The 25,993-nt window shown below is 38.0% G+C and overlaps 2 protein-coding genes across 3 annotated transcripts; one reads left to right on the forward strand and one right to left on the reverse strand.

The window, feature by feature from the left end:
• Window positions 1-255: 255 nt before the first annotated feature.
• On the reverse strand, window positions 256-18,090 carry pogza (pogo transposable element derived with ZNF domain a). The gene is made up of 19 exons (XM_047150651.2): window positions 17,953-18,090; window positions 15,488-15,599; window positions 15,176-15,277; window positions 13,626-13,723; window positions 13,213-13,297; window positions 12,124-12,321; window positions 11,385-11,606; window positions 11,051-11,139; window positions 8,932-9,332; window positions 8,398-8,552; window positions 8,216-8,316; window positions 7,955-8,101; window positions 7,211-7,345; window positions 6,850-7,040; window positions 5,305-5,445; window positions 5,081-5,140; window positions 4,881-4,993; window positions 4,385-4,409; window positions 256-2,762 (listed from the first exon to the last, which is right to left on the reverse strand). Exons 2-19 carry the CDS (start codon window positions 15,585-15,587, stop codon window positions 1,106-1,108), a joined length of 4,020 nt encoding a protein of 1,339 aa, XP_047006607.1. The 5' UTR covers window positions 15,588-15,599; window positions 17,953-18,090; the 3' UTR covers window positions 256-1,105.
• Window positions 17,972-25,737, forward strand: zgc:153441 (retinol-DH_like_SDR_c domain-containing protein). Of its 2 annotated transcripts, none has more exons than XM_047150653.2 (7): window positions 17,972-18,099; window positions 23,228-23,362; window positions 23,488-23,679; window positions 24,197-24,358; window positions 24,545-24,664; window positions 24,798-25,002; window positions 25,355-25,737. In XM_047150653.2, exons 2-7 carry the CDS (start codon window positions 23,350-23,352, stop codon window positions 25,458-25,460), a joined length of 798 nt encoding a protein of 265 aa, XP_047006609.1. In that variant the 5' UTR covers window positions 17,972-18,099; window positions 23,228-23,349; the 3' UTR covers window positions 25,461-25,737. The 2 variants fall into 2 exon arrangements, with proteins under 2 accessions (XP_047006609.1, XP_017309982.1); XM_017454493.3 differs by lacking the exon at window positions 17,972-18,099 and adding an exon at window positions 22,656-22,823.
• The last annotated feature ends 256 nt before the right edge of the window (window positions 25,738-25,993 follow it).

Here is a 25,993-nt window from a genome sequence, read left to right on the forward strand (position 1 = left end):
AATTATATTATGACAAAATGAAACCATCTGCTGGCACACCAGAACACTGTACTGTCTGTGGTACCACCATCATGTACAGCTAAACAAACTCATCACATGTTTGCAATGGTCAGACTCATGCATGATGTAAATTTGCAACTGCAAAATACACCCTTAGATTGTTTGTTCTATAGCATTATATTGCAGACACATCCAGTCCATAGAAAAGTTGCCATTAAGAGTATCAAGAGAAGAACAAAAATAACCAATGCAAACAAACATTAACAATGCATTTATTGATTACAAAATAAAATGTCCCTTTTAGAAAAAGTCTAGAAAAAAAAAAGTTTTAGGGATAAAATGAGGTTTATGTAATATCAAAGGTCAGCCCTTTAATTATGAACAAGCAGCCCTAAATACAGTAGATAATCTGTAACACTTGTACATGGAGGACTTTTTTTGCTCATTTGCAATGTGCACGCTTCACAGCAGTAATAGTACTCAAAGAAATAAGTGAACAGTAACACTTTGGCTGGACTATAAAACAGTTCAGCAGTCAAAGCAGACATAATTATATTCATCTATACATGGCTACAGTAGGGTTTTTTGGAGACACATTTTAAAGGTGTGCCAAGATGTTCTTAGGACTTTTGTACATTGCGTAAATGATCGAAACAAGTACCGCAAGCAATATTAGTATCGCAAACCTACATTTATCACTGCAGAACTTGTTTCTTGTTGCAGCAGTGTTTGAGAAGACCTTTGCTGGTTCTGCTAACTTTGGGAAATTATTACAAACATGGGATTGTATAAGGAAGGGCAGAAATAATGAAAAAAAAAATTTAAACAATGCACCTTCAAGGACCGACACATGACACACTCTTAATCCAATAAATTCTATTTCATCACTGGTGACTGAAAGAATCTGACAGAATGAGGCTAGGCAGTGTATGTAAAATGAACAGAACAGTCAAGAAATATTAGGACATGATCAATAAACTACTGAGCAAATGTTCTTTTCCTATTCAAAAGCAAAACTGTCCGTCAGAGAACATTGTATCGAGAAAAGCTCTGCATAAAAACAACCTGGAGCATCGACATCTAGTCGATTTTACTTTTAAGAAAATCACAAGTTTGTCATTTCTGTATCTTCAAATCCATGGAAAGAGTCGAGATCACTATCTTTCTCGAAGATTTTTTTCAGAGCTTGGGGATTGGATGGTGAAGGCAACAAGCTCGGAGAAACAACAGATGACGTGTTGCCTTTGTGTTCAGCCTCTGGTTCATTAGATTCATGTTCCTGAATTGTGTTCACCACGAGGGCTTCAGTCAGATTCTGCACCAACTCAGAAAATCCTCCTGGTGCCAGCTTTGAATTAGAGTTCAACAGCTCAAAAGAGCGCTGAAGAAATTCTGGCCTTTCTGCTAGGACATCCAGCATTTCAAGGAGCCAGGCTGAGAACAAAAGGGCTAGGTCAGCAGGCACAGCACCAATCAGTTCTTGTGGAGCATCAGTCACATGCTGGCTCCATCGGACTTGCAGGAACTCTCGTAGCACCAGACCGACACAGGCCTCTAGAGGCTGCAGACGACAGGAGCATGCGTAAGGGAGGATACTTGGCAAAGTGTTTGTAGTGTTGAGCAATGCTAGGAACTTGTGGCTTAGGTGACCCCGATATGGGTCCATAACCAGCAGTCCCTTGCTTCCAGAGTTTGGCTTCACATGCCGACTCCACACTTTATCAAACCATAGCTGGAGTCTTTCTTCATCAGAAAAGCCCTCTGGCTTGGCCTCCATGATGATGTCTGGCAAGGTTGGTGCATCTGGGCTTAGAGGCTCTCCTCTAAAAAACACTACGGTAGGCAAGATAGTGCCGTCAGCTAGAGAGGCGAGTACAACATCTAGAAGCGGATCCTTTTCGCCAACCAACTTAAAAGCGGACATCATGGAAGAGGAGTCAGCTGAGGCAGGATCCAGCTGCTCCATGTCTATAAAAATGGAAAGTTCATCCATAGCAGCAATGGCTGGCAGATCCAAGCAGTGTGAGGTGATCTGCTTATTTATAACAGAAGTAAAAGTGTGCAGACGTTCCTGAACTTTATGGGGTAGCAGTCGGTGGGATGTGGCCAGAGATTGCAGAGATAAATCATGGTTTATCAGGAAGTCCACAGCCCAACCATAAGAGATGCCTGGCCCACCATCAGCACTCATGAGCTGTGCGGCTTTGGAAAAAAGATTGGTTTCGTCTACAGGAAGCTGCTGCTCACGTTGGCACAATACCCACTCGGCTAACCTATCACTTGCTCGAGGAATTAACCGTTCTCTGCTCTTTGGAGGCCCAAGCTGAAGCTGACGCTTTTGTATCAAGGATTGGACTTCCTCAGGCTGACTATCAAACTGGCTGGCTGCTTGAGGAATGCCAAAGCACAGAGCGTAGAGTACAATCTTCAGCTGTGCTACAGTAAGAGATCCTCCGGCTTTAGTTCCATCTTCAGCATGGACTTCACTGGAAAGCGCCATTTTCTGTGGCGTTAAATCCTTTGGCTGTGTCCCACAATTCTCATCAGGCACAGTGCTTTCAACTACAGGCTGTACTTCAGCAGGAATAGACGGGGTGTGTGCAGAGCTATCAGGGAGGTTTATGCAATGGTTTGGAAGGGGCACAGGATTAGTGGCTTGTGGAAGTGAATTCTGATCGATTTGCATTTCTTGCTTCTGTATGATAATCCCAGAGTTGAGCACCTGGCCTTTCCAAACCACGCCACTTGGTATGAAGAAAAATCTACAATACAAACAACCCAAGGTTAACAAGACACAAAAAAAATCACAACACAACACTGCTATACATGGGTACACACTGCTTACTGTTTTAAGACCAATCATTGTAACAGAGCCGATCATAGTACACCTGCACATATCAAAGAACACTTACAACCTTCTTTTGAAATGCCACTGACAAATTATAAAGCTTTCTGCTGCGTTGACCTTATTGAGGGTGCAAAGATAGGGGTGAGGAACTATGAGGAACCCCCCACAATTCGGTGCAATTTCAATTTGGGGTGCTATGATGTGATTATATATACGAGTAAATTTTTTTGTTACTATGTGACCACTGTTTAAAGCAGGGGTTCCCAAACTTTTCCAGGGCAAGGCCCCCAAATGGCATTAACATTTGACGGAGTCCCCCCTTTTGCAAGATGTCTTTAAAACACATTAAAAATACAGACTTCTGAATATATCCCCCTTTTTTTATTAATAATTACATCTTACATCTTTACATTACATTAGGAATTGATTGTGTGTGTGTGTGTGTGTGTGTGGTTTTCTATCAGTGAGAAAGAAAAAAATCATGTATTTATTTATTTTTCACACCAAAATGTTGAGGCCCCCTGGCAGCCCCCACTTTGAAAACCACTGGTTTAAAGCACAAAGTACAGTGATGTATCTTGGCTCCAGCATGTGCAAAACTGAGCAAAAGCCTGGGTTTTCAACAATGGCATGCCCACACGATTGCTTTCGAAACAAAAAGTGCAGCTCTGAGCCTTTATGTTTTGCCACCAAACTAGTATCGACATGTGTACAAAAATGTATTTTGGATAAAAATACTACAAACTATATTATATATATATATATACATATATATATATATATATATATATATATATATATATATATAATATATATATATATATATATATATGTATATATATATATATATATATATATATATATATATATATATATATATATATATATATATATATATATATATATATATATATATATATTTGTGTGTGTGTGTGTGTGTGTGTGTGTGTATATATATATATATATATATATATAATGCTTCTCAATGTATTTAAACTGTTTTGTGAAATTTCACTGAAAAAATCTGATTGAGAGCTATGCATCCATGTAGAATCTTTTAAAGAGATAATCAATAATCAATATGCATCTAAAAAGACTTTTATTTCTGACCTCACTAAATGTTATGGCACCATACCTTAAATCACATAATTCTCATATAGGACCTTATAAATCCAACGTCCCACAAAAAGCTGAAAGGCTCTCACACTTCATCATACAAGTCATTCCTTTGCTGCCACTTTTTCGCTTTAATGCTGTAAATCCTTTGCAGTTTATTGTGTTATGTGATGTGCAGCACATCAGAGATCACGGGTCTCAGCTGCTTCGACACTCGGCTGTTTCTATTCTGCTTAATTCACCAATTTCACCACTGTTGCAGCAAAAACACAAATCCAATTCAAAGTGGATGGGTAGTATTCAAGAAAGATAAACAAGAAATAGATCAATACGCATGCTGTATTCTATTACATCATATTATTCTTAATTATTTTTCAAGTGCACCACTGATTGTAGAAATACAAAGAGAAATCAAATTACCTTTTATAGCCATGAGAAAATCCCTCTGGAAAAAGGGAGAATAGCAAAAATCACTGATATGTCATCATTTACATGCAAAGATTTTTGTCAGTTTGAATGCCTTTCTACTGAAGAGCTCAAGTTACTGTTTGCAGTATATGTGCCTGAAGCTCAGCATTCAGATAATCTGTTTTCTGAATCTACGTGTATGTTACATCTAATACAAACCAAATGTGTGTTACTGTGACGTTTGTGAAAGCTTATATTCAATTACATCACTTGCATTTAACAAGACTTACATTTTGTCAGATGCAAACACACTTGCACAGAACATCCATAAAGACACCGGTTGTGAAAGTAACTGGATTCAAATATTTACATGACAATTATTCATCTATTTAAAAGATTCTTCCATTTAATGGATTATCCACTTCATTTGGTCGGATAGAAATTTTATTCGGATTTGCTTCTCAATCTACTTTATTCTGATTAAGGTGCATACGTCGAACACTCTCACCATTGAATTTGCAGTGGCTGAAGGCGTGGCTTGGATTCTTAGCCAGATGTGTGGCCATCAGATCTCCAATCTCAGTGGAATAGCCACAGGTATTGCAGCTTAGGTTACCCAGCCTGCCAGAAAACCATAATCATTAGATCGTCAACCACTTCTACCTCATTTCTACCAGTAAACCAGAGACTAAAAATCAGGACACTTACTTTGGACAGGGCCTGTATAAGTTCAGGTATTTAGTAGTGGTTTTGCGAGAAACATGATTACTGCAAACAGAAACATTAAAGATTAGTGAAACCTTTGCAGCAACGACTAGTGATCCATTTATTATGATATAACTGCTATTCAGAAATTCTTGCTTATGGTGTCCAACATGCTCACTAATTATTCGCCTATTCACACACACACACACACACACACACACACACACCTGATCATGTGGTTAGCATACGCTCTGGAGCAGCAGGTGCTATAACGGCACAAGGAGCAGTGCACAAACGTGGGAAAGTGAGTGGAAAAATCTGGAATCTCAAAGTTACATTCAATACAGAACCAACGTCTTGAAGTTTCGCTGTAAACAGAAGAAGGAGGTTGTGTTAAGATCACAGTGTTTTTGTAAAACTTGTGCTTTCAGCTTAAATATTCCCCAAGACAACATTTCAGTGGCCACATTATCAGGTTTATCTATCATACAGTGTTGCTTCTAGGTCAAGGGTGAACAAGTCACCATCCCGGTGTGTCCTGGCAGACAAATGGTTTTAGTAGATGGCTTGTAGGCTTTTGAGAAGGTGGATACCCCTTTCTTAAGTCTAGTGACCAGGCAATTTCACAAAGCAATTTTACTTGATGTTTATTTAAATTCCAGTTGCTTCATATGGTTTATAGTGGAGCGACACACTGCTGCACTACACACAGCCACAGTAAGAACTATTTTATTAGGTGAATAAATTAACTTTTAAAGATGATGACCCATTTTTTCTCCCCAACAACATAAAGAGAGAGATGTGGGAATTGTGATAAACCTGAGTAAAATATACAACAGTGCAGTATCAAGCTGTCAGACAACTAATAATGCAAAACATGTTACTAAAATAAAGCTGCACCATCAAAGGCATTCTCAGGCGAGGATGAAAACTATCACTACATAGAATCTTTCTTTCCCAGGAGATATTAGCTAGTCATATTTCAGGGTTAAATTACATTAGCCTGTAAGTTTCCAGGCAAATAAAATATGACACTGGGCAGGCTCTAGAGCTTTCACTAACCTGATGGGATAATAAGTTTTTGATTTGTCCATACCTGTAGGTACACAAATACTGATTTTTGCCCACCTGTTACTATGTACAATTTGTCAGCCCCTTGTTATCTCTCAATCTCTGAGTGAGATATTATTTGGGTTGTTGGCAATGCTCATACTCAGAACATCAGTGGCACTGACACTGCAGCGGGATCTTAGTCGGCACTGTGCTGCTAGGAGTCTATCATGTGTAGCTGCGATGTTGGGGGTTTTAAATACTGCAAACACTTACTGACACACACACACACACACCCTACTGGTTTTACCTTGTAGGTTTACAGTTTGTCCTCTAGACTCTAATCTGTTCCAGTGTTCTGACCATAGCCTACTACTGTTTGGATATTTTTCATTGGTGAACTCAGCAGTGACATAAAGGTGTTCAAAAATCACATTAACACTGCTGCACCTGATCCACTCAGATCACTGCAACAACCACGAACCTCCCACGAACATGCCACCATCATGTCAGTGTTACTGCTTTGCTAAGAATGTACTTAATAAAGTGCTCACGGAGTGTCCTACTTATACTATTTAAAAAAAAAAACATCAAAGGCTCCAAAATACTGCATTTTAAACCTTTCTACTGTAATATAATTAGTAAAGCCAAAACACTGACTTACGTTTATGGTGATTTAGTAACCCTTGATGCACAAAAGATAAGTCATTACTTTCACTCACCACTGTCTCTGAAACTTGGTCATGATTTCCAACATGCTCTCGACAGGTTTCCTTTTTGTAGGCGTGATTCTCTGGACAGCACTCTGAGGTGCAGGAACTGAGGACGCAGAAGAGCTTTCACTGTTCGTACTAGGTTTAATGAAGTTAGTGTTGTCGTTTACCTTAGTCATGGAATAAGCCCGGATGGTTATCTGAAAGGCAGATAAACAACTGGTATAAAAATTTATCAGCTTCAACACAAACAGCAGCTCTTTATTGACGTGATATATACTCTAAACTAAAAAATTCAAGGTATCAAGCAGGAGGACTACAATAAAAGACGAAAGGCATTCTGGTTAGAATGTGCATCACTTCTGCTTACCTTAGTACCAGGCTTAAGCCCCAGCAGCTGCACAGGCTTGAGATGGGTCTGGTGAAATAAAAGCTTGTGCTCTACCTTGTCCTTTGTGTAAAGAAACTGAAGCCGGCACTTATCGCAATGCAACACTGACTTTTTCTGGACACAGAAACAGCGATAAATTAGACACCAGCTTCAGTTCAATAGACATGCAATTTACCCCATGTGTACACTAACAAGCGACAACCTGGCAACGGCAAACGCTCACTTCCCATACAAGCTACTAATGCAGCTACACTGACACAGTGACGGAGCAAGCCATGACATGTGAACTGTAATTATTCATAATTATAACAGTGACTGGCTCTACTGCGTTCTCCTGACCAAATCTAACAGCACGTCTGTTTCTATTGAAAACAACAGGCTTTTCTCAACTGAAATATTTTGGGGTTTTTATTGCTTTTGTATGTTTTTAAACCAGAAGTAACATTTTTGCATTTTTATTCATTTTTAATATTCAAAAGCAAAAAGGGGTTAAAAAATTAAAATTTCCATTTCAATTCCACTGTAAAACAGCACCATGTTGAATTTATAGAAGCATCTGCTATTTATTGATTTCATTTGAATCTAATTAATATGTAATAGATAAGATATAACAATTATATCAGAATCACGACAGGTCATTATGTGAGGCAAGAAGATATTGTAGACAAGTAATAAAATCAAACAATTCTTCTAGCTTCTCTAGTTCTCTCCAATATTGCTTACCTGGTGCTTGTTGTAGTGGAGCTGATAGCTGTTGCAAGACTTGAACACTTTGAGGCAGTACGGGCATAGAAGATTGGCGGTGTCCTTGTGGAGCTCACGGAAGTGAATTAAAACGTCATTGTAGAAAGATGAGCGGAAATTGCAAACCTAAAAAAATTTAATTACTCAACATTCAATTTCAGAGCCCACGTGAACGTAGAGAGAACAGTATTCATTTGAGTACAAGGGGTCTTAGGAAATCTTTAGACAGATGAGGGTTACCTGACACATGTAGGGCATTTCACCTGGCTTGTGAAAGTTTTTCATATGATGCAGGAAAATGGGAGTGTTGTCATATGACAACTCACAGATCTTGCAGAGTGCTGTAGAAAGACGAATGATAACTTTTTAGTACTCTTCGTGTCAGGTCCAAACTTCTCTGTATCAACTGAAACGGGACTCACATGCGGACTCTACTTGGCTGTGGACGGTCTCGAGGTGGCACTGCAGGGAGAAGGGTGTGCCAAAGGTGCGGAAGCAGTGCTGGCACATAGTGTGGGATTTCTCCTCACCCCTCTGCTGCGCCATTTCCATATGGTGCTTCATGTGGTTCATCAGCCTGCAGGGAGGTAATAAACACATCTAATAAACTTTCCTATTATGCATTATACCACAGTGATGCTGTGATATCTTGAATCTGATTGGTCAGAAGGCGTTGATTAAATTTAACAGCACAGCTCTGAGAATAGTTCCAGCAGTAAATTGTGTTAATGTTCAATAAAACACTTCCGGATGTGATGTCACTTAAAAACTTCACATCGCATTGGCCTGCATCACACTACCCAATCATTGATTGTTTTCCTAAAGAACGTCCTGTTATTTTTTTATTCCTTACATGTAGTAGTCTGCTGCACTAGGGACCATACACGCTACAGACCAAATGCAAAAATATCCTTTTTAAAATGCTCTCCTAACCAAATCCCAGCAAAGCATCTTACTTGATGTTGTTCTTCAGCTTCTTGTCACAGAGATGGCATTTCATCACAATGGGCACCTGGTTATTCTCTATCAGGACAGGATTTCCAGGGTCCTTCCCGTAGTAGAAGTCTTCCACTAGCATGATAAGCTTGCCTTGCGCGTCATAGTCGCCAGTGCCAGGGCTGTGCACTCCCTCCGGGATCTCAGATGTGGTGATGTGTTTCAGGCAAGGAGCAGGAGGAAGAGGAGAAGGAGAGGCTGCTGGATGTCTGCTGCTCGTAGAGGTTGAGGAGGAAGTGGGGGAAATAGTGCTAACATGCATATGGGGCATGGACTGCATTGGGTCACAGCTACGCTTGGCCCTTCTTTTGCGTTTGCTGGTCAATGCATGGACTCTGTTTATGAGCTCTGGATTACAGTGCTGAAACAAAACAGTGATTAAAAATTAAAGTCTGACCACTTACCAGGAATATTAATTTTAACTTTCTTTGGTTTAAATAATCACATCCACTAATTACTTGTAACTTGCTTGGACTTTGCGGTCAGTGAAAGGCTACAGTTTATACATTCTGCTGCTTAGGAGCAAGCACATTAAATAAGAGGATAACAATGAAACATAGCACTAATCATCAAATAAGAGCTTCAACAAGTGTGTGCAGTGACTGATCTGACATGCTCTGATTTCCCACAGATTACAGATGTTATCTCAGTCTGTCAGTACACTGGCATTTCATCTCCACTTTTAAGTACAGAAGTCAGTGTCAGACAAATAACTAGCCTGGACACCCAGAATGAATAAAGTACAAGCCTAGTTTTATCTTCTTCATAGCTCAGCTGACAAGTGATTCAATAAGCTGCTGGTATAGTGGTCACAAGTACCTATCCAAATCCTGCTCCCAATTGGGTTTTACTGCTATACAAATCTTTTCACATGTATTTTTGAACAACACACTCGAGGTGGTGCAATGAACAGCACAGCAAACCTGTACTAAATATCAGCAAAAGATTTCAGCCTGTGGTGCTACTATAACAATGTCAATTATTGTTGGTTCTAACTGTGATAGACTGAAAATCTCATTGGATTTAGTCATAATACATGTTTATATTAATCTTAAGGTCAGCACATATTTTTATATAGGTTCTATTTACTAAACCTGTGGATGAAACATAATTTCAAAGCTCCATGTGAGAGCACAGGTTCTATAAATAAAATAGATCATGATGCTGTTGTGCTTCATGTGTAGTCACTTCTGGAGTAAGGTTCTATTCACACCTTGTCTTAACATGCAGCCTGGGTGACGGGCGACTTATAGCTATATCACGATACTTCATGGGAATTTTTGCGGTAGTGACATAAACGACGATGTGAAATTCGTAACATTCAACACTATCTTTCTGGCCACACTCTTCTGAATTAAAGGAGTTTGCTTTACATTACTTGTTGACACTTTCTCGTCGTGCAAATTCTGACTCTAATCATATTCTAGTCTGTGTTTTTGTTTGGCATGATGGAATAAATTTGATGTTTTTCCACCCTTTGTTGATATGAGCTTTTGACACACTTTACAAGTTTTGATTCACATCTGATCTTCTGTATCCGAACCACTTCCGTTTTACAGAGGATGCTCCTTTTTTGAGGATTAATTCTTCTTCCTTGTCCAAGGTTAGAAGCTTGTTCTCGTTCTACGTGTGAGATGCCCACGCTGCAGCATGTAAACACGTCACCATCTATATCATCAACGTCGCGGGATGACAAATTCTGATCATCGGGAGGAATTTTATCGGTATATCAGGGACGATACGATATGGCACAGCCCTGGTGGTGCGATGAGAAGTGGTCAAGTATTATCCTTCTTTTTGACCCTGAGCATCATCTCAAACCATTTGCATGAGAGTAAATGTAATAACAAAATATTGCGAGATGTGCCTTTTCTTTTTGAAATGTTCTCACTGACTTCATGTGGAAACAAAGTATAATAAGTATAACGAATAGTAATTTCAGCGATTGACTATTAGTGCCTCAAACGATTTATCTGATATAACCTACACTCACTGATAGGTTAATAAAACAAATACACTAATGTGAGTGTTAACAAATACAGTGTGTTTCTTGTGTGTGATGAAAGAGATGAAACTTACACACATGTAGCCACGAAGCTCATGAACAACTTTGTAGGCCACATTACAGTGAGAACAGAACTGTGGGGCCTTGAAAACATTCTGAAATACTGCAAAACATAAAGCACACCCTCGTATTAATAAATATTTGAATGAGGCAAATCAGTAAAACACCTAAAAACCATACATCCATTAATGGAGATCAAAGTTAAATCTTTCGAAATCTTCCATTCAAGTTCATCTCTTGTTAGCAAGGTACAAGCATGCATAAATAAATGAGAAACATAAAAAAAGAAAGAGAAAGGCATTAGTGGCTGTGTTGTGTGCTCCACACACACACTAATTAGTAGCTGACCTTTGGAGGAAACAGTAGCAGAAGCAGCAGATCTCTGGGCTCGCGCTCGAGTCTTTACAGAGGAGACCTGAGTTGGGACCTGAGAGGGCGTTTTGGTGTAACCCACAGCTAGGACATTATTTGCAGGCTGTGTTAACAGGTTCTGCACTTCATGATCATCATCAGCAGCAGCAGCAGCAGGAGGAGGAGGAGATGATGCTGAAGATGATGTTGACGGCAGTTCTGAAGATACAAGTGTGGTAACAATACAATAAATACACAAGACGCGACGTAACTTCGACGAAACAGGAGAACAGAACAGTGTTGAGTGGAAAAACTAGTGCAACAAATGTCTGTCAATTGTTGACCATGATAGCAGCAAAAAAAGACTCATCATATTCAAGTGAGGGTCATAATAATAAAGTATCCAAAAACTTAAAGCTGCAAGATTTTAGAATTTCACGTGCTTTGGTAGAAAAATGTTATTATAAACTACTTGGGGAAGAGTGCATTGCATCATGGACGAATCTAAAAGCTGTGACACAAACACACACACCAAAATGATCCTACATACTGTTGCTTTAAAAGAACATTTTGGACAAGATTAAATTTGTACAAATTTCCTTTGCCCCTATTTACCCTTACACCTATTTATCTACAAATCAGAATTACTGAGCCAAACAAAACCCTTGTGGAAATTTGTGTATAAAAATACGATAAACCACTAGCTACTACATTCTAAGTAAATGATAGATGATACCTGAGACAGCTGGAGAGGTTTGAGGAAGACTGCTGGAGGGTGAGGTGCCCACAGCAGGCATCCTACTGGAGGTTACTGTAGTGCCGGTTTGTACTGTAGATGGGGTGTGAATGATAGTGACTGGGATCTTAATAGCTGTTGGTTGTGGTGTGCTTGATGAAGACGCAAGCTGAGGGGAAATCAAGGAGCCTGCCTGAGCTGGGAAAGACAATTAATTCAGTATGTAAAAAAAGCATGTGACATCAGAGGCAATAAAGAGAATACTTGCAGTTTTTTTTGCAGAAAACTGCTTGAATTGGCAAAATTGCAAGTGCATTAAATTGTTTTGCACGGTCTTTCGCAATGTTTGTTGGTAAATGAGACCTTTTAGCTGTACTCATGTTCGACACACGTGATTGAAGGGAAAAATGCTGCTATCCATAATTCTCATCTAGCTCTGACACCTGAAGCAAATGACCAATCTGAATGGAGGTGTGCTCTTTTATTCTCCACTTGTTCTCTTGGTGGAGTTTGTTTAAAAAGCAGTGATTGGCTAACAATACCAAAGTACTTTGAGGGCTTGCTGAGGGCATACAGTAACCAAGCTGCCTCGCTTTATGCCAGAACTTCGTTCACTCATGTTGGTTTGCTAGTTATAATATCAACAAGCCAGCTTAGACATCAATAACACACTAGAAAAAAAAATGTCGCTCCGACAGTCTGTTACAACAGTTTACAGCAGAACAAGATGCTGCTTTGCTACAGAACTGTATGAAAAGCGTGTGTGTGGTCATGGGGCTCAACTGTCCAAAACTGTCAATCGCCTTTTATTTAAATCACCAAATCCTAAAATTATCCTAATTTATCATAAAGAAAAACATTCCGGGAGATATGAAGATCCACATAACTTGTAAAAATGATAGAACACTATTCCCAAAAATAATCTGTAAATAATCTTTTCGTTTTCCATTCACTTGCATAGGTGAATAGGTGGAGTTAAAATGGTCCTGCAGCCACTAGAGGCCTCAGAGCCATTTTGGCTTCACTTTCTCATCCCTCCATATTATTATACAGTTATTGACAGAAACAAAAGAGCACTTTAAGCCTTACTAGGAGCCAGAAAAGTGACAGCTTGGCCTGTAGGCAGGATGTAACCGACTGGGGTTGCAATGGTCGGTTGGGTGCCTGCAGATGGCTAGAAACACACATGGCAAAGGACAAAATAAACAAGAAATACAATCTTAAATAGAAATATAATTTTAAATTACTCTGAACTGAGCAAATTCTTACAAGGGAAAACACATCACAAGTAGCACCCCTAATTTATATTTCATTAACACCCTCCATTTACCATAATGATATGGCAAACAGAAATAACGAGATGCTGATGAGCACTTGAAGGTGGCATATACTGTATAGTCATGTTTTGGGATTATTGTCTAAATAAAATGTGCTCTTTCTTATATAGAAAAAAACATGCCCGAGGAGGCAAAAAGAAACAACAAAAGAAAAGTGCAGCAAACCTTTGGAGCGATGTAGATGGGCTGCCCCTTGACACCACCTGCAGCAATCTGAAAATGCTGAAGAACACCAGCCAGTAATGCTCTTGGTATAACAGAACCTAAAAGAGATCAACAACATTTAAACTTTATTTAAACAAACGGCCTTTTGACATTTACATACATCGCAAATGTAACTTGCTGTGCTCCTAAAAGTGTGATTTCACACAAACAAAATATTTAGAACAGCATAAAATGTAAGTGAGCTGAATAAAACACTGAATAAAACTATACCCAAGTAATGTACTGTAATTGTAGAATTTGTTCCTACACAAAAAAAGACACTATTTTTGTCACCAATAAGCATTAAATTGTGGGTTGATACAAACAATCATTACTACTATGTATGTACATATGTATGTACATATGCTAATACCAATACAAATTCTGCCATTTTGGATTTAAGTGGTAAAAGTGCCATGTTTTGTAAGGTTATCAAACACTTGAGAACTTCATGTTTAAAGTTAGGTTTTCTGCTACTCACAGTAACAGAAATATGACTGAATAATCCAATTCTGGGAAAATTGAAAATGTGGTCTGCATAAGAAAACCTTCTGCAAATCCCAAAGTTGTTTTTTCAGCAAATAGTGTGAATGTAAAATGAAAAAAAACTGGTATTTTAGTTTCAAACAATACGACCATCTAACTCCCAAATTTAGTGTAAAATGTGTCTGTGGCTTTTTAAATATATTATAATTACGATAGTAGTTTTAATGGGAATTACATTTTAATTGTACGCGAGTATATGTATAGTTGGAAGATATAATCCAATAATTTGTGTGAATTTTTTAAATCGCTCTCATGTATTTTAATGCAGGATCTGCCACGACTTGTGGTGTTGGATGATTCGATAAAAGCCCAAATTGTTTGGAACCTGAGTATATGCAGCAGGTGCTTACAGAGCCTTGTCCTCACTGCAGCATAATACTGCTGCAAAGTGCATCTTGCGGTCTCTGGAAATACTGATTACTATGCATCATCTTCCTCTGGTGCTACATGACCGGAGTGAGTAGTTAGAGGTCAACCGATTGATCGGTTTAGCTGATTAAATCGGCACCGATAACCAATTGCTGGAAAATCGGTTATCAGCAAAAATCCACACCCTTAGTTCTTCTAGTTATTATACAGTACGAGAGTGGCCTCTAGAGGCAAAATATAAACTATCACTAACAAATTTTGTTGTGTTATTGGAAGTGTTTTTTTAAATTCAATTTGGAGGTCTCTATTTTTATTTGGAGTGTTACTTTTTGGTTCAGCTTGGAAGTATATCTTTTATTTACTTTCATTTTTATATATTTATTTAATTTTAAAAAGTACAGTATATTTTCATGGTATAGTCAGTACATTTATGTAGTATATTTTTGTAGTAAAGTTCAGCAATATTTTACTTTGAGTGAAGTTTATGACTTGTTTGTCATAAATGTTCTATATCTCTAGAAACAATGTGTATCATAAATTTTTGTAGTACATATATAATGTGTAGATGCATTATAGTACTTTCTATGGAAACTTACCAGGAACAATTGGCAAAAGTGCTGTCTTGATGGCTGGAGCCTGGACAGAGGGAGCAGAAGACGCAGAGGGTTCTGGTGAAGCTGCTGCATGTCCATTGTGTACTGGAAAGATTTTCACATTAAAAACATAAACTGTTTATTTATATAACTTAATATTAAAATCAGCATACGTGTTTATTTAAAAGTCCACGGAGTACTTGTTTAAACATTTTCATAAAGTCTTGACCGCACACCTTAAATCAGTATTCTAATATCAATTCTCCACCTATAGATAAAAATTAGGTCATTTCAAGTTTTATTACTGTTGCTTACCAAGATTTATGTCGTCAGTCTGATTTGTCTCATCCGTGATACTTTGACATGGCGCAAGTTCCTCCTCCTCACACTGCATGTAAAATTCTGACTCCGACATGGTCCATAAAAACTATAAGACATTTTAAGATATTTATAAGAGACGAAACACAAACAGTCTAAAAAAAAAACCACACACGCAGATTGTACTTGTACACATGCATTTATGTAAATTATTGGGCTGAACGCAGCTAATTGGACCAGAGACTCGCTAGAGGGCTAGAGATGTGTGGTCATAAAGGGGAGTTTTCACAGACTGTCATAGATATTTATTTTATTTACCCTCTCTAGTCTGGTCAGCAAACCTATGACATTACTTGTTTAAAAAGTAGTCGATGACAACATTTAAATACAAATAACCAAGAGGCATGTGCTTATTTTCCCTGCATCACATTCAAAATAAATGTTTCATCTGTTTAGAATCCACAGCGTTAGTCAACAGTACTAATGTAAAACACCAGTCTGAAACAAAACATAACTTCAAATGTCTTATTTATAGCCATAAACTAATCACTAATGGACAATCATTAAAGTTCCCGTGAAGTGTCTTGAAACACGCAGCGTTATTCGATGTGTTGACGTAATTTACACTGAAACAGGATGTCAGGGCAGGACATATCGAGTGGCCCCTCCCCCTTTTAAATAGCTAATAGCGTTTAGCTTACCTCAGCCCGGTAAGCTTACCTAAGCCACACTTGACAGTTGACAGTGACACGAGCCAGAGCAATAAAGACGTTTCCTTCTTAACCAACGTACAGCTGGAAAACGGAATAAAACCTGTGTTCAAATTATAGTGTCGGGGGCGGGACACTTCAGATTCTAGAGAGTGTTCGATTGGACAGAAAATCTGATGAGAAGCTGAAGTGCAGAATGATGTCATCAAAATGGTTGATCCGTATCAGTGGTAGAGAGAGTGTATATTATTAATTCATATATCTTCTAAAAGTGAACTTTTGTCACAGTTTTGGTGCACACTAGCTTATAGATAACCTTAAAGCTAACATCTTCATATTAAAAGTCACAAAATTCATTGATTCAAATTCAAAATTTAAATATCATGGGGACTTTAAAAGATAACTGTTTACAAAATTCAGTGATCTTAGGTGCTTATTTAGACCTTTGTATCCAAGGCCTTTAATTTAACTGTGCCTTTACATAGATCAATTCACTAGTCATAAGTTCTCAACGGTGTCATTTGCTGACATACACTATATGGCCAAAAGTTGGTGGACACCTGACTATCACACACTAGATGTTGGAGCATGGATGTGGGGGTTTGTGCTCATTCAGCCACAAGAGCATTAATGATATCAGGCACTGGTGTTGGGCGAGGCAGGCTGGTGCTCAGTCAGCGTTTCAGTTCATCCCAAAAGTGTTCAGTGGAGTTGAGGTCAGGGACACTCGAGTTGTTCCACTTCAACCTTCTCAAACTGTATCTTCATGGAGCTAGCTTTTACAGGGGCGTTGTCATGCTGGAACAGATTTGGACCTCTTAGTTCCAGTGAAGCGAAATCTTAATGCTACGGTATGCAAAGACATCCTATGCAAATGGGTGATTCCAACTACGTGTCAATAGTTTGGGGGAAGCTTACATATAGACGTGATGGTCAAGTGTCCAGAAACTTTTCTCCATACAGTGCATCACTCAAACCTTACTAGAGCGGAATAAAAAAATTTTACACTTATAATTGTGATTCAATTAATTAAACTAAATATGATGTTAAACTTAAATTAGGCTTGTTTAAATACATGACATGCTCTATATTTCATGTATTTTAACTGTTTATTATTGTGCGTACTGCTGTGGTGTTTGATTTATTTTATTATCTAATTTTGTTTATAACTAACGTTCAAAACATTAGCAGTTTATGTTAATTTGCAGAAACAAATTTATATATATATATATATATATATATATATATATATATATACACAAACGTTCAATATAAAACGACTGTTCGTGTTAACTTAAAATAATGAAGTAACAGTTCTATTTATTTATTTATTTATATAGTAATATTATAAAATATATTCACCTTTACATATTATATAAACTTTGGCTTTATTTTTAGTCAGGACGAGCGCACGTGCACTGGTATAAACGGTATAAAGTGCGATGGATCGTCATGTTGATTTTAGTTTCTGTTTCTCAGCAGAATTATTTGATAAATCTGAGTTTTTACGGCCGCTGTGACACACACGGGATCCCGATCTGCGCTTCCTCACTTTCCCCCCAGTGTCCGAGGCTAACATTAGCCACAGCGGCTAACTGCATGTGTATTCCTCCTGCTCGGGTCCTCCTCCAGCTGTGTTAGCCGCACTGTGTAGCATTAGCCTACTGCTGCTCTGGGTACACGAGTTTAACAACTTACAAACAAACGCGCGCGACTCGCCGCTGTGAACGAGACAAGCGATTAATATCTTACCTCATACACTTTTTATAGAGCTTGCAAACAGATGAAGGGCATCAGTTTTCTCCGGACAGTTTGTTAGTTCGCGGGCTTTGCCATCAGAGAGAAAAACAATGATCTGAGCTGTGCGAACGTTTTGACTCCCCCAGCTCGCGCGCACTGGTAGGTTGAACAGGGTGTGACGTCACTTCCCCAAACTCTCACTGGCACGCTGATTGGCTGCGATCTTTGGGCTTGGGCGGGATAATCGTTCCTAGTACAATTTATGAAATAAAAATGATCAAATAATCATAGTATATGTGTATATTCTTGCAACTCATTTAACACGCTGCGCTTTTCCTAAGAATATAGATGCAGCGTTTTGATATGCAGCGCAGATTTGCAACTGCTGTAGTCCTGAATATCAATACATTTATTAAAGTACATTTGACACCTCAGGCTAACCATACAAAGAGCTAAATAATATCAGCAACATAAATATAATTACCAGCATTGTAATATCCATGTCAAATTAGACTGCATGTATATGTATATGTACTTAATAAGTTTTTTGTCTCGTTACTGCTGCTACAGGTTATGTGTTGTTTAGTTTTGGAGTTTGCTGCTACTAGCTGTAGCATGCTAAGCAGGAACTAGCTAGTAGAGTGGATAGCTTAGGCGGCTAACAGTAGATATGCTTTAACCAAGTAAAGTCATCATTATAAACATTTTACTTGAGTGACGTTGCTATTAGTTCGAGGTTTAAAAAACATGAACTCGAAGTGTGCTTTGTGAAACGTACTACATATTTATATTTATAAGTATTTACAAGATTCATGCCGTTCCTTTTAAATTTGGTCGCTATGGTGACGTAACACAGCTAATCCAGTTCAGCTAACATATAGCCGGCTAGCCTTTCATATTTATATATTATTTATATTTGAATTTATATTTCAAATTGGCAGCTCAAAACTAACTTGTCCTATCTTCATTCTAATGAGTGACTAATATTCCCAGAATAACTCCGTGTCTATCATCCATTTTTAGGATTTTAGTAAATTTTTTATTATTTATTTATTTATATTACTATGCTCCTGTTTGATACAGGGTGTTGTCTACACTTCTTCTCATGTCTGTCGATGGCTAGTTTAGCTAGCCATGTTTATTTCAGTTGTCTTCTTCCAAGAAAGTCCTTTTCCTTTAATAATCAGTTTGCAGCTGAAAAAGTAGATACTCAGCATACATAATCCTAAATGTGAGGTGTATATTGTTTCTACTATCCCCAGAATAAAATGCATAACGTCAGGAGTTCCATATTTATTTAATAAATACGTTTTTACAGTGATAATTACTGTATAATTGACTGCATTGGTTACTTGATTTATTTTCTGAATATATTAGTTCTTTTATAGCTCATTTCCAGTCTGCTTGCTCCCAAGAAAACATCAATGATTACAGAAAAATGAGAAATTGTGTGTTTAGTCAGTAATATGTAACTATATGGGAGCTATAGCTATCTACAGTTGCAATCAAAATTATTCAACCCCCATTGCAAATCAGGTTTATTGTCAAAATTTACAGATTTTCAGCTGTTTGCAATGAACAAATCAAACAAAAACAACTGAAATAGTTAAACGCAACGAATGCTTCAAGTGGTTTCCCCAAATTCAACTGAAAATGCAACTTATAATGATTTATCCAGTTTCAAAATTATTCAACCCCCTGAATAGAATCACTGACAATAGCACAAATATTGTCTCAAGCACACCTGATGGAACTAAGCAAGGGCTTCACTTGTTGCACCAAGTGTTCTTGAACAGGAACACATGAAATACCTGAACTGGCTATGGGAAGAAAATTCATGAAATACCTGGACTGGGCAGAAAAAGGAAGCTATCAATGTCTGCAACCAGATTTCTGAGAAGGCAGGTTGTGAAAAACCCTCGAGTGACTGCAGAAGACCTACAGCGAAACTTGGTGGCAATAGGCACTGAGGTTTCAGTGAGCACAGTAAAGTGCATACTAAGGTTTCCATGCCAGAACTCCAAGACCTACACCACTACTTAGCCAAAAGCACAATAAATTTAGTCTCAAAATCATATAAATAAGCCACAGATGTTTAGGGATTCGGTTCTGTGGAGCAATGAAGCAAAATTGGAACTTTTCGGCACGATGGATCAGCGGTATGTCTGGAGGAAGAAGAATGAAGAAAGAACACTGTCCACACTCAAGCATGGTGGTGGCTCGGTGATGCTCTGGGGCTGCTTTGCATCCTGTGGCACTGGAAACCTGCAGCGTGTGGAAGGCAAGATGGATTAATTGAAGTATCAGGAAATCCTAGGAGAAAATATCATGCCATCTGTGAGGTAGATGAAGCTTGGGCGTCATTGGACCTTCCAACAGGACAATGACCCCAAGCATACCTCTAATTCCACCAAGGCTTGGTTGCAGAAAAAATCCTGGAAGACTCTACAGGGCCATCACAGTCACCTGACTTGAACCCCATAGAAAATTTCTGGTGGGATTTGAAGAAGGCGGTTGCAGCACGCAAACCCAAGAATATTACTGAACTGGAGGCCATTGCTCATGACGAATGAGCTAAGATTCATCAGGAATGCTGCCAGAAGCTGGTGCCTGGCTATGCATCTCATTTGCAGTCGGTCATAACAGCAAAAGGGTGCACTACTATGTACTGAAGATGCTTGCCATGAAGGTGTTGAATAATTTTGAAACTGGAGAAGTCATTATAAGTTACATGTTCAGTTGAATCTGGGGAAACCATTTGAAGCATTCGTTGTATTGAACTATCTCAATTGCTTTTGTTTGACTTGCTCATTTCAAACAGCTGAAAGTCTATACAATTTGACAATAAACCTGATTTGCAATAGGGGTTGAATAGTTTTGATTGCAACTGTATGTTACACAGAAAATTCAGCTCAGCTGATCGAACAGCTAGCTAGTTATGGTGCTAACAACTATATTTGTATGACACAGACGATAACTATATCAGCACCGTGACATTTGCACACTTACAAGCATATAATCTAAATAATTTTTCTGTATGAATTTGTAAATTCGTGTGAACAGCTAAATTTGCTCTAGAATTGACAACGACAAACATTTTGATGTTTTAAAACATTTCTGTACTCAATAACAACTCAAAACACTGCATAGCCTATTCTGCTAGGTGTCATTGCTGTAAGGGCTAGGTCAACACCATGTTCTTACCAGTAACTAGTACCTGGAACAAACTACAGTAATACCGATTGATCTTTATTGATACCAAGGGTCCTGTTTTTCCCCTTTGGTTGAATGCTATAGATTATAAGTATGTACCAAAGTGATAGTTATTGAATTTTGAGGCTGGTACAGGTCTGAAATGCTGGACCAATATGCAGGATTTGCCATACACTGATCAGCCATAACATTAAACTTGATCTTGAAACATTAACATTAAACTTAACATAACATTAAACTTGAAATCTTGATCCACCACAAACCCAACCAGGATAAAGCAGTTCCTGAAAATGAATGGATAGTCTAAATGACAGAATAACACTCAGTGACCACTTTATGAGGACCACCTTTGATTGTGGTGTGGTTGTTGGTGCCCTACAGGCTGGTGTTAGTATTTCAGAAACTCCTGGGATTTCATGCACAATAATCTGTACAGTTTAAACAGAATGCTGTGGGGGAAAAAAAAAAAAAACTATAACATATTCTGAGCGCCAGTATTGGGGGCAAAACTTGCTGTTAAGAGAGGTCAAAGGAGAATGGACAGAATGGTTTGAGCTGACAGGAAGGCTATGGTAATTAAAATAACTACTCTTTGCAAACACGGTGAGCAGAAAAGCACCCCAGAATGCGCATCACAAACCTTGACTGGGATGGGCTACAACAGCAGAAGACCACATCGGATTTCTATCTTGTTAGTCAATAAACAGGAAGTTGAGGCTACAGTGGCCACTAACTCACCAAACTCTGAATAGTCAGCTATTTAAAAAAAATCAATTTAATTTAATTTTTTTGTTTTCAACCGCCTAACTCTTGACCTGTATCTGCTTGATTTTATGCATTGCACTGGTACCACATGATTGGCTGATTGGATAATTGCATGAATGAGCAGATGTACAGGCATTCCTAATAAATTGGTTAGTGAGTGTATACTCATTGATCTATGCTTAATACCCCATTTATTAGGTATACCTAATTTGTACCTAGACTTATTAGTTCTTTTACTAATTTGTAGGTATACAGTTACTAACTGTAGCCTGTTTGGCAAACAACAAACTACAAACAATCTAGCAGTAACCCTCTACACTGTCCATCATTAGACTGGAACCACAAAAAGAACATCAATAATCAGACATTCATTTAGTAATATTAAAGGTAATATTAGATATTACTTGTATAAATACAGTGTGAGCCTGAATGGGAAAGTGCACCTGATAAAATGACCAATCGGTTTAGATACAAAGTATGTATACCTAATAAAGTGTGTTTTTGCTAGTATGTATGCAGTCCATTTGCCTTAACAGGACCTGATTATATATTATCCACCAATTTCATCAGTATTTTTGCTCTTCACCACTGCTTTTCTTGCATGACCCTGAGCCATATCGCCTAACATGATCTCAGTCTAATCTGCTTATAAAACCTTAACCCTGCCCACGTGGGAGGTGCTTAGTCGTATTTACACTCTGTGCAAGGTTGTAATAATACAATTTGCAAGGCACATTTAATGAGCAGACAAGTGTTTGGAAGTTAACTTTCTGTTGGCTGGCAAAACTGAGCTCTCCATTTTGCATATGACATGAATCTATATATCGCTGTTTCTCATCTGTGGGAGGAAATGACATTGAATCATCTGGCTAAATATGGGGTAATAACTGCAGCTACAGTTATTAGTAAGTTATATGTTTATTCTCGTGTCACCTCATGCTATAGTTTGTTGTGTTGAATCTCCAGCACACTGGAAGAGACATACAAAGGATCACCATAAACAATTTAGGTTCTATTAAATTATTTAAATACTGTTGACTGTAAGGGTTTATTCAATTCTCAAGGTAAATCTTCCACTTTCAAGAGATTATTAGAGCTAATCTGGTGAAGCAGCTCCAGAAAAATAGCTCCATATGGACCTTGTGACTCAGTGTGCAAGGAATTATTCATTGAGTTCTACTGTAATTCAATTAACCGTTCTACTCAGTATAAGTAATGGTACTATGTCGAAGATTTATTGTATGCAAGCAGTAACTACCACGTTACGTCAGACTTGAGTGAATGTGTGATCATGTTATATGAAATACAGGTCTGGCTGTGTTGAGAAAGTGGATTGCAGGTGGAGTTTGCTACAGTTGTGTGCGATTAGATGGCAGGACTGTTGTCATCACTGGTGCCAACACTGGCATTGGAAAAGAGACAGCGCATGATATGGCTAAGAGAGGTAAAAACATATCTAGTAACCACCTTTACAACCATGCAATCATTATTATTTTTTTCCTTATGGTAGTTAGGAGCTACAGTATATATGAGAGAGAAATAGTCACTTGGGTCTCTGATACCTTTTAGGAGCACGTGTTGTGATGGCTTGTCGAGACCTCTCAAGAGCAGAGAAGGCTGCAGAAGAGATACGCTGCTCCACAGGAAATGGTAATGTGGTGGTACGGCATTTGGATTTGGCCTCCTTCTTCTCAGTACGACAGTTTGCACAGGAATACATCGCCACAGAAGACCGATTAGACATACTAATTAACAATGCTGGTGAGACCATTCAAGTATTATATAGTAAAATATGTTTGTATCATCATTATTAATACAAAGGAAATTTTTTAATGTGTGCAATATACAAGAGCAAATGTTTCAGAAGGGTTTTCATTAACGCCTTAAACTCAAACACTAGCAGGTCCACGCTTGTATTCCTCCCTCTTGTAACTTCATACATTTCTTATTAATTTCACTGTAATATTGAATAATTCATGGTTGTTACTGAACCAAGTGAGGTGAGAATTTAAGTGTCTAAATATTCCTGTTATTTTATTAACAACGTTATACACGGATTTAACATTTTACGTGGATTTAGAAAAAATCCTTATATATTATAAGAATGGGTCATTTCTAGTAGTTATTAAGATTGATTGAATACAAATATATATGAGTGAATAATGAAATAGTGATGCACTAAATTTGGTAACAGGACACACACACACACACACACACACACACACACACACACACACACACACACACACACACACACACTGTTATTGTTCTCTGTTAGGAGTGATGATGTGTCCCCACAGTCTAACAGTGGATGGGTATGAAACTCAGTTTGCTGTCAATCATTTGGGCCATTTCCTCTTGACTGTTTTGCTCCTGGACATGCTGAAGACATCTGCCCCCAGCCGTGTAGTCAACGTGTCCAGCATTGCTCATAAAGGGGGTAGGCCCTATCTGTTACACTGAGCCTGCAATTACTTTTCTACTCGTTTTTAAATAAATTATATCTCTTACAATACACCTGTGTAGTTTATGGAAATTTATTTTGCTTGTCATAAAAATGTAACAACCCTCTATTTCTAAAAATTCTGCAGGTTTAAATAATTAATTTCAGTTGTTTATCCTCCAGGAAAGATCCACTTTAATGATCTCAACTTCACCAAAACACCATATGACTCCTTGATTAGCTACAGGCAGAGTAAACTTGCAAACATGCTCTTCACCAGAGAGCTAGCACGTCGGACCAAAGGTTTAAACACACTGACCCCTGCATATTTTATATAAATTTTAAATATGTCTAGATATCAGCAACATATTCAAATATTGACTCATTAATTCTATATGTGTATATGGTTAGCTTGGCTTGTTTTTGTCTTGATCAGGTTCCGGAGTAACAGTGTATGCACTGCACCCCGGAGTGATCCACACTGAATTGGGCCGGTATGTACAGACGCGCCACCCTGTTCTCAGCACCCTTTTAATCATTCCAGCCCTCCTCCTGATGAAGACCCCTAAGCAGGGAGCTCAGACCTCTATCTACTGCGCTGTTGCTGAGGGACTGGAAAACTACAGTGGTTGCTACTTTAGGTGAATTTATGATAATGTCCTGCATTACCTAATGTATGATAATGTGTTATTTAAAATGTATATAAAGCCAAGTATATGAATGAGTTGCATTATGATCTTATTCCATTGCTATATATTTAGAGAGCTGTATAACAAAACACTTTGCATTATATCAAATCATATCAGTAGTTTATAGTATAGTTTTACTATATTACAGAATTTGACATCTGCATATTGCAGAAGGCAAAATTTGCTATAAGAATTAATGGTTAATAATAATTAAAATGATAAGAACATGTGTGTACAAATGAGATTAAATAAAAGTAAAAAAGGGAATTTGGCACAATTATGATACGATTATTGTTTATATCAGTGATTGTCAGCTGAAGGAGCCACCACTAGAGGCTAAAGATGACCTTGCTGCAGTCAAACTTTGGGATGTGAGTTCTCAACTGGTAGGCTACAAAGAAGAGGCTTGACATCAGCCAGGGTCCAAAAAAACAGTGATCTTCCATCACCATCACATGCCTGCAGTGTATGCTTTTAAATTAGTTTAATGTTTACTGTACACTTTATAAAACGTCATAAAATGTGAAATTTTGTTAAATTAAACTCCCTGGACATGTCATCGGGTCCCGACTCACTGTCGTAACTACATACCTTTCCTATTATTTTCTCTATAGTTTTTGAATGAATCCCACTTTTCACTAAATAATATACTTTCTAATAAATAATTGTATACAGTTGTATCTGTAGTTTAAGGGGTTAAAATGTTTTTTTTTTTTTTTAAAAAAAAGTCACTATAATATATGTATTAACAATTCACTACTATGTAATTAATAATAATGTTTATATGACATACATATAATGAAAGAAAGACACAATATGGATTTTATGTTCTCATTCAGTAGTGATTTTAGTGTGCATACAACTGAAAAGCGGTTTGAATTCTTGAAAGCATTTTACTCACAGCAAGAGGATTTCTAAGCAAGGGTGATTGGACCCCTTATAA

Source organism: Ictalurus punctatus, chromosome 24 (genome assembly GCF_001660625.3).
Source record: "Ictalurus punctatus breed USDA103 chromosome 24, Coco_2.0, whole genome shotgun sequence".
Lineage (NCBI taxonomy): Eukaryota > Metazoa > Chordata > Actinopteri > Siluriformes > Ictaluridae > Ictalurus > Ictalurus punctatus.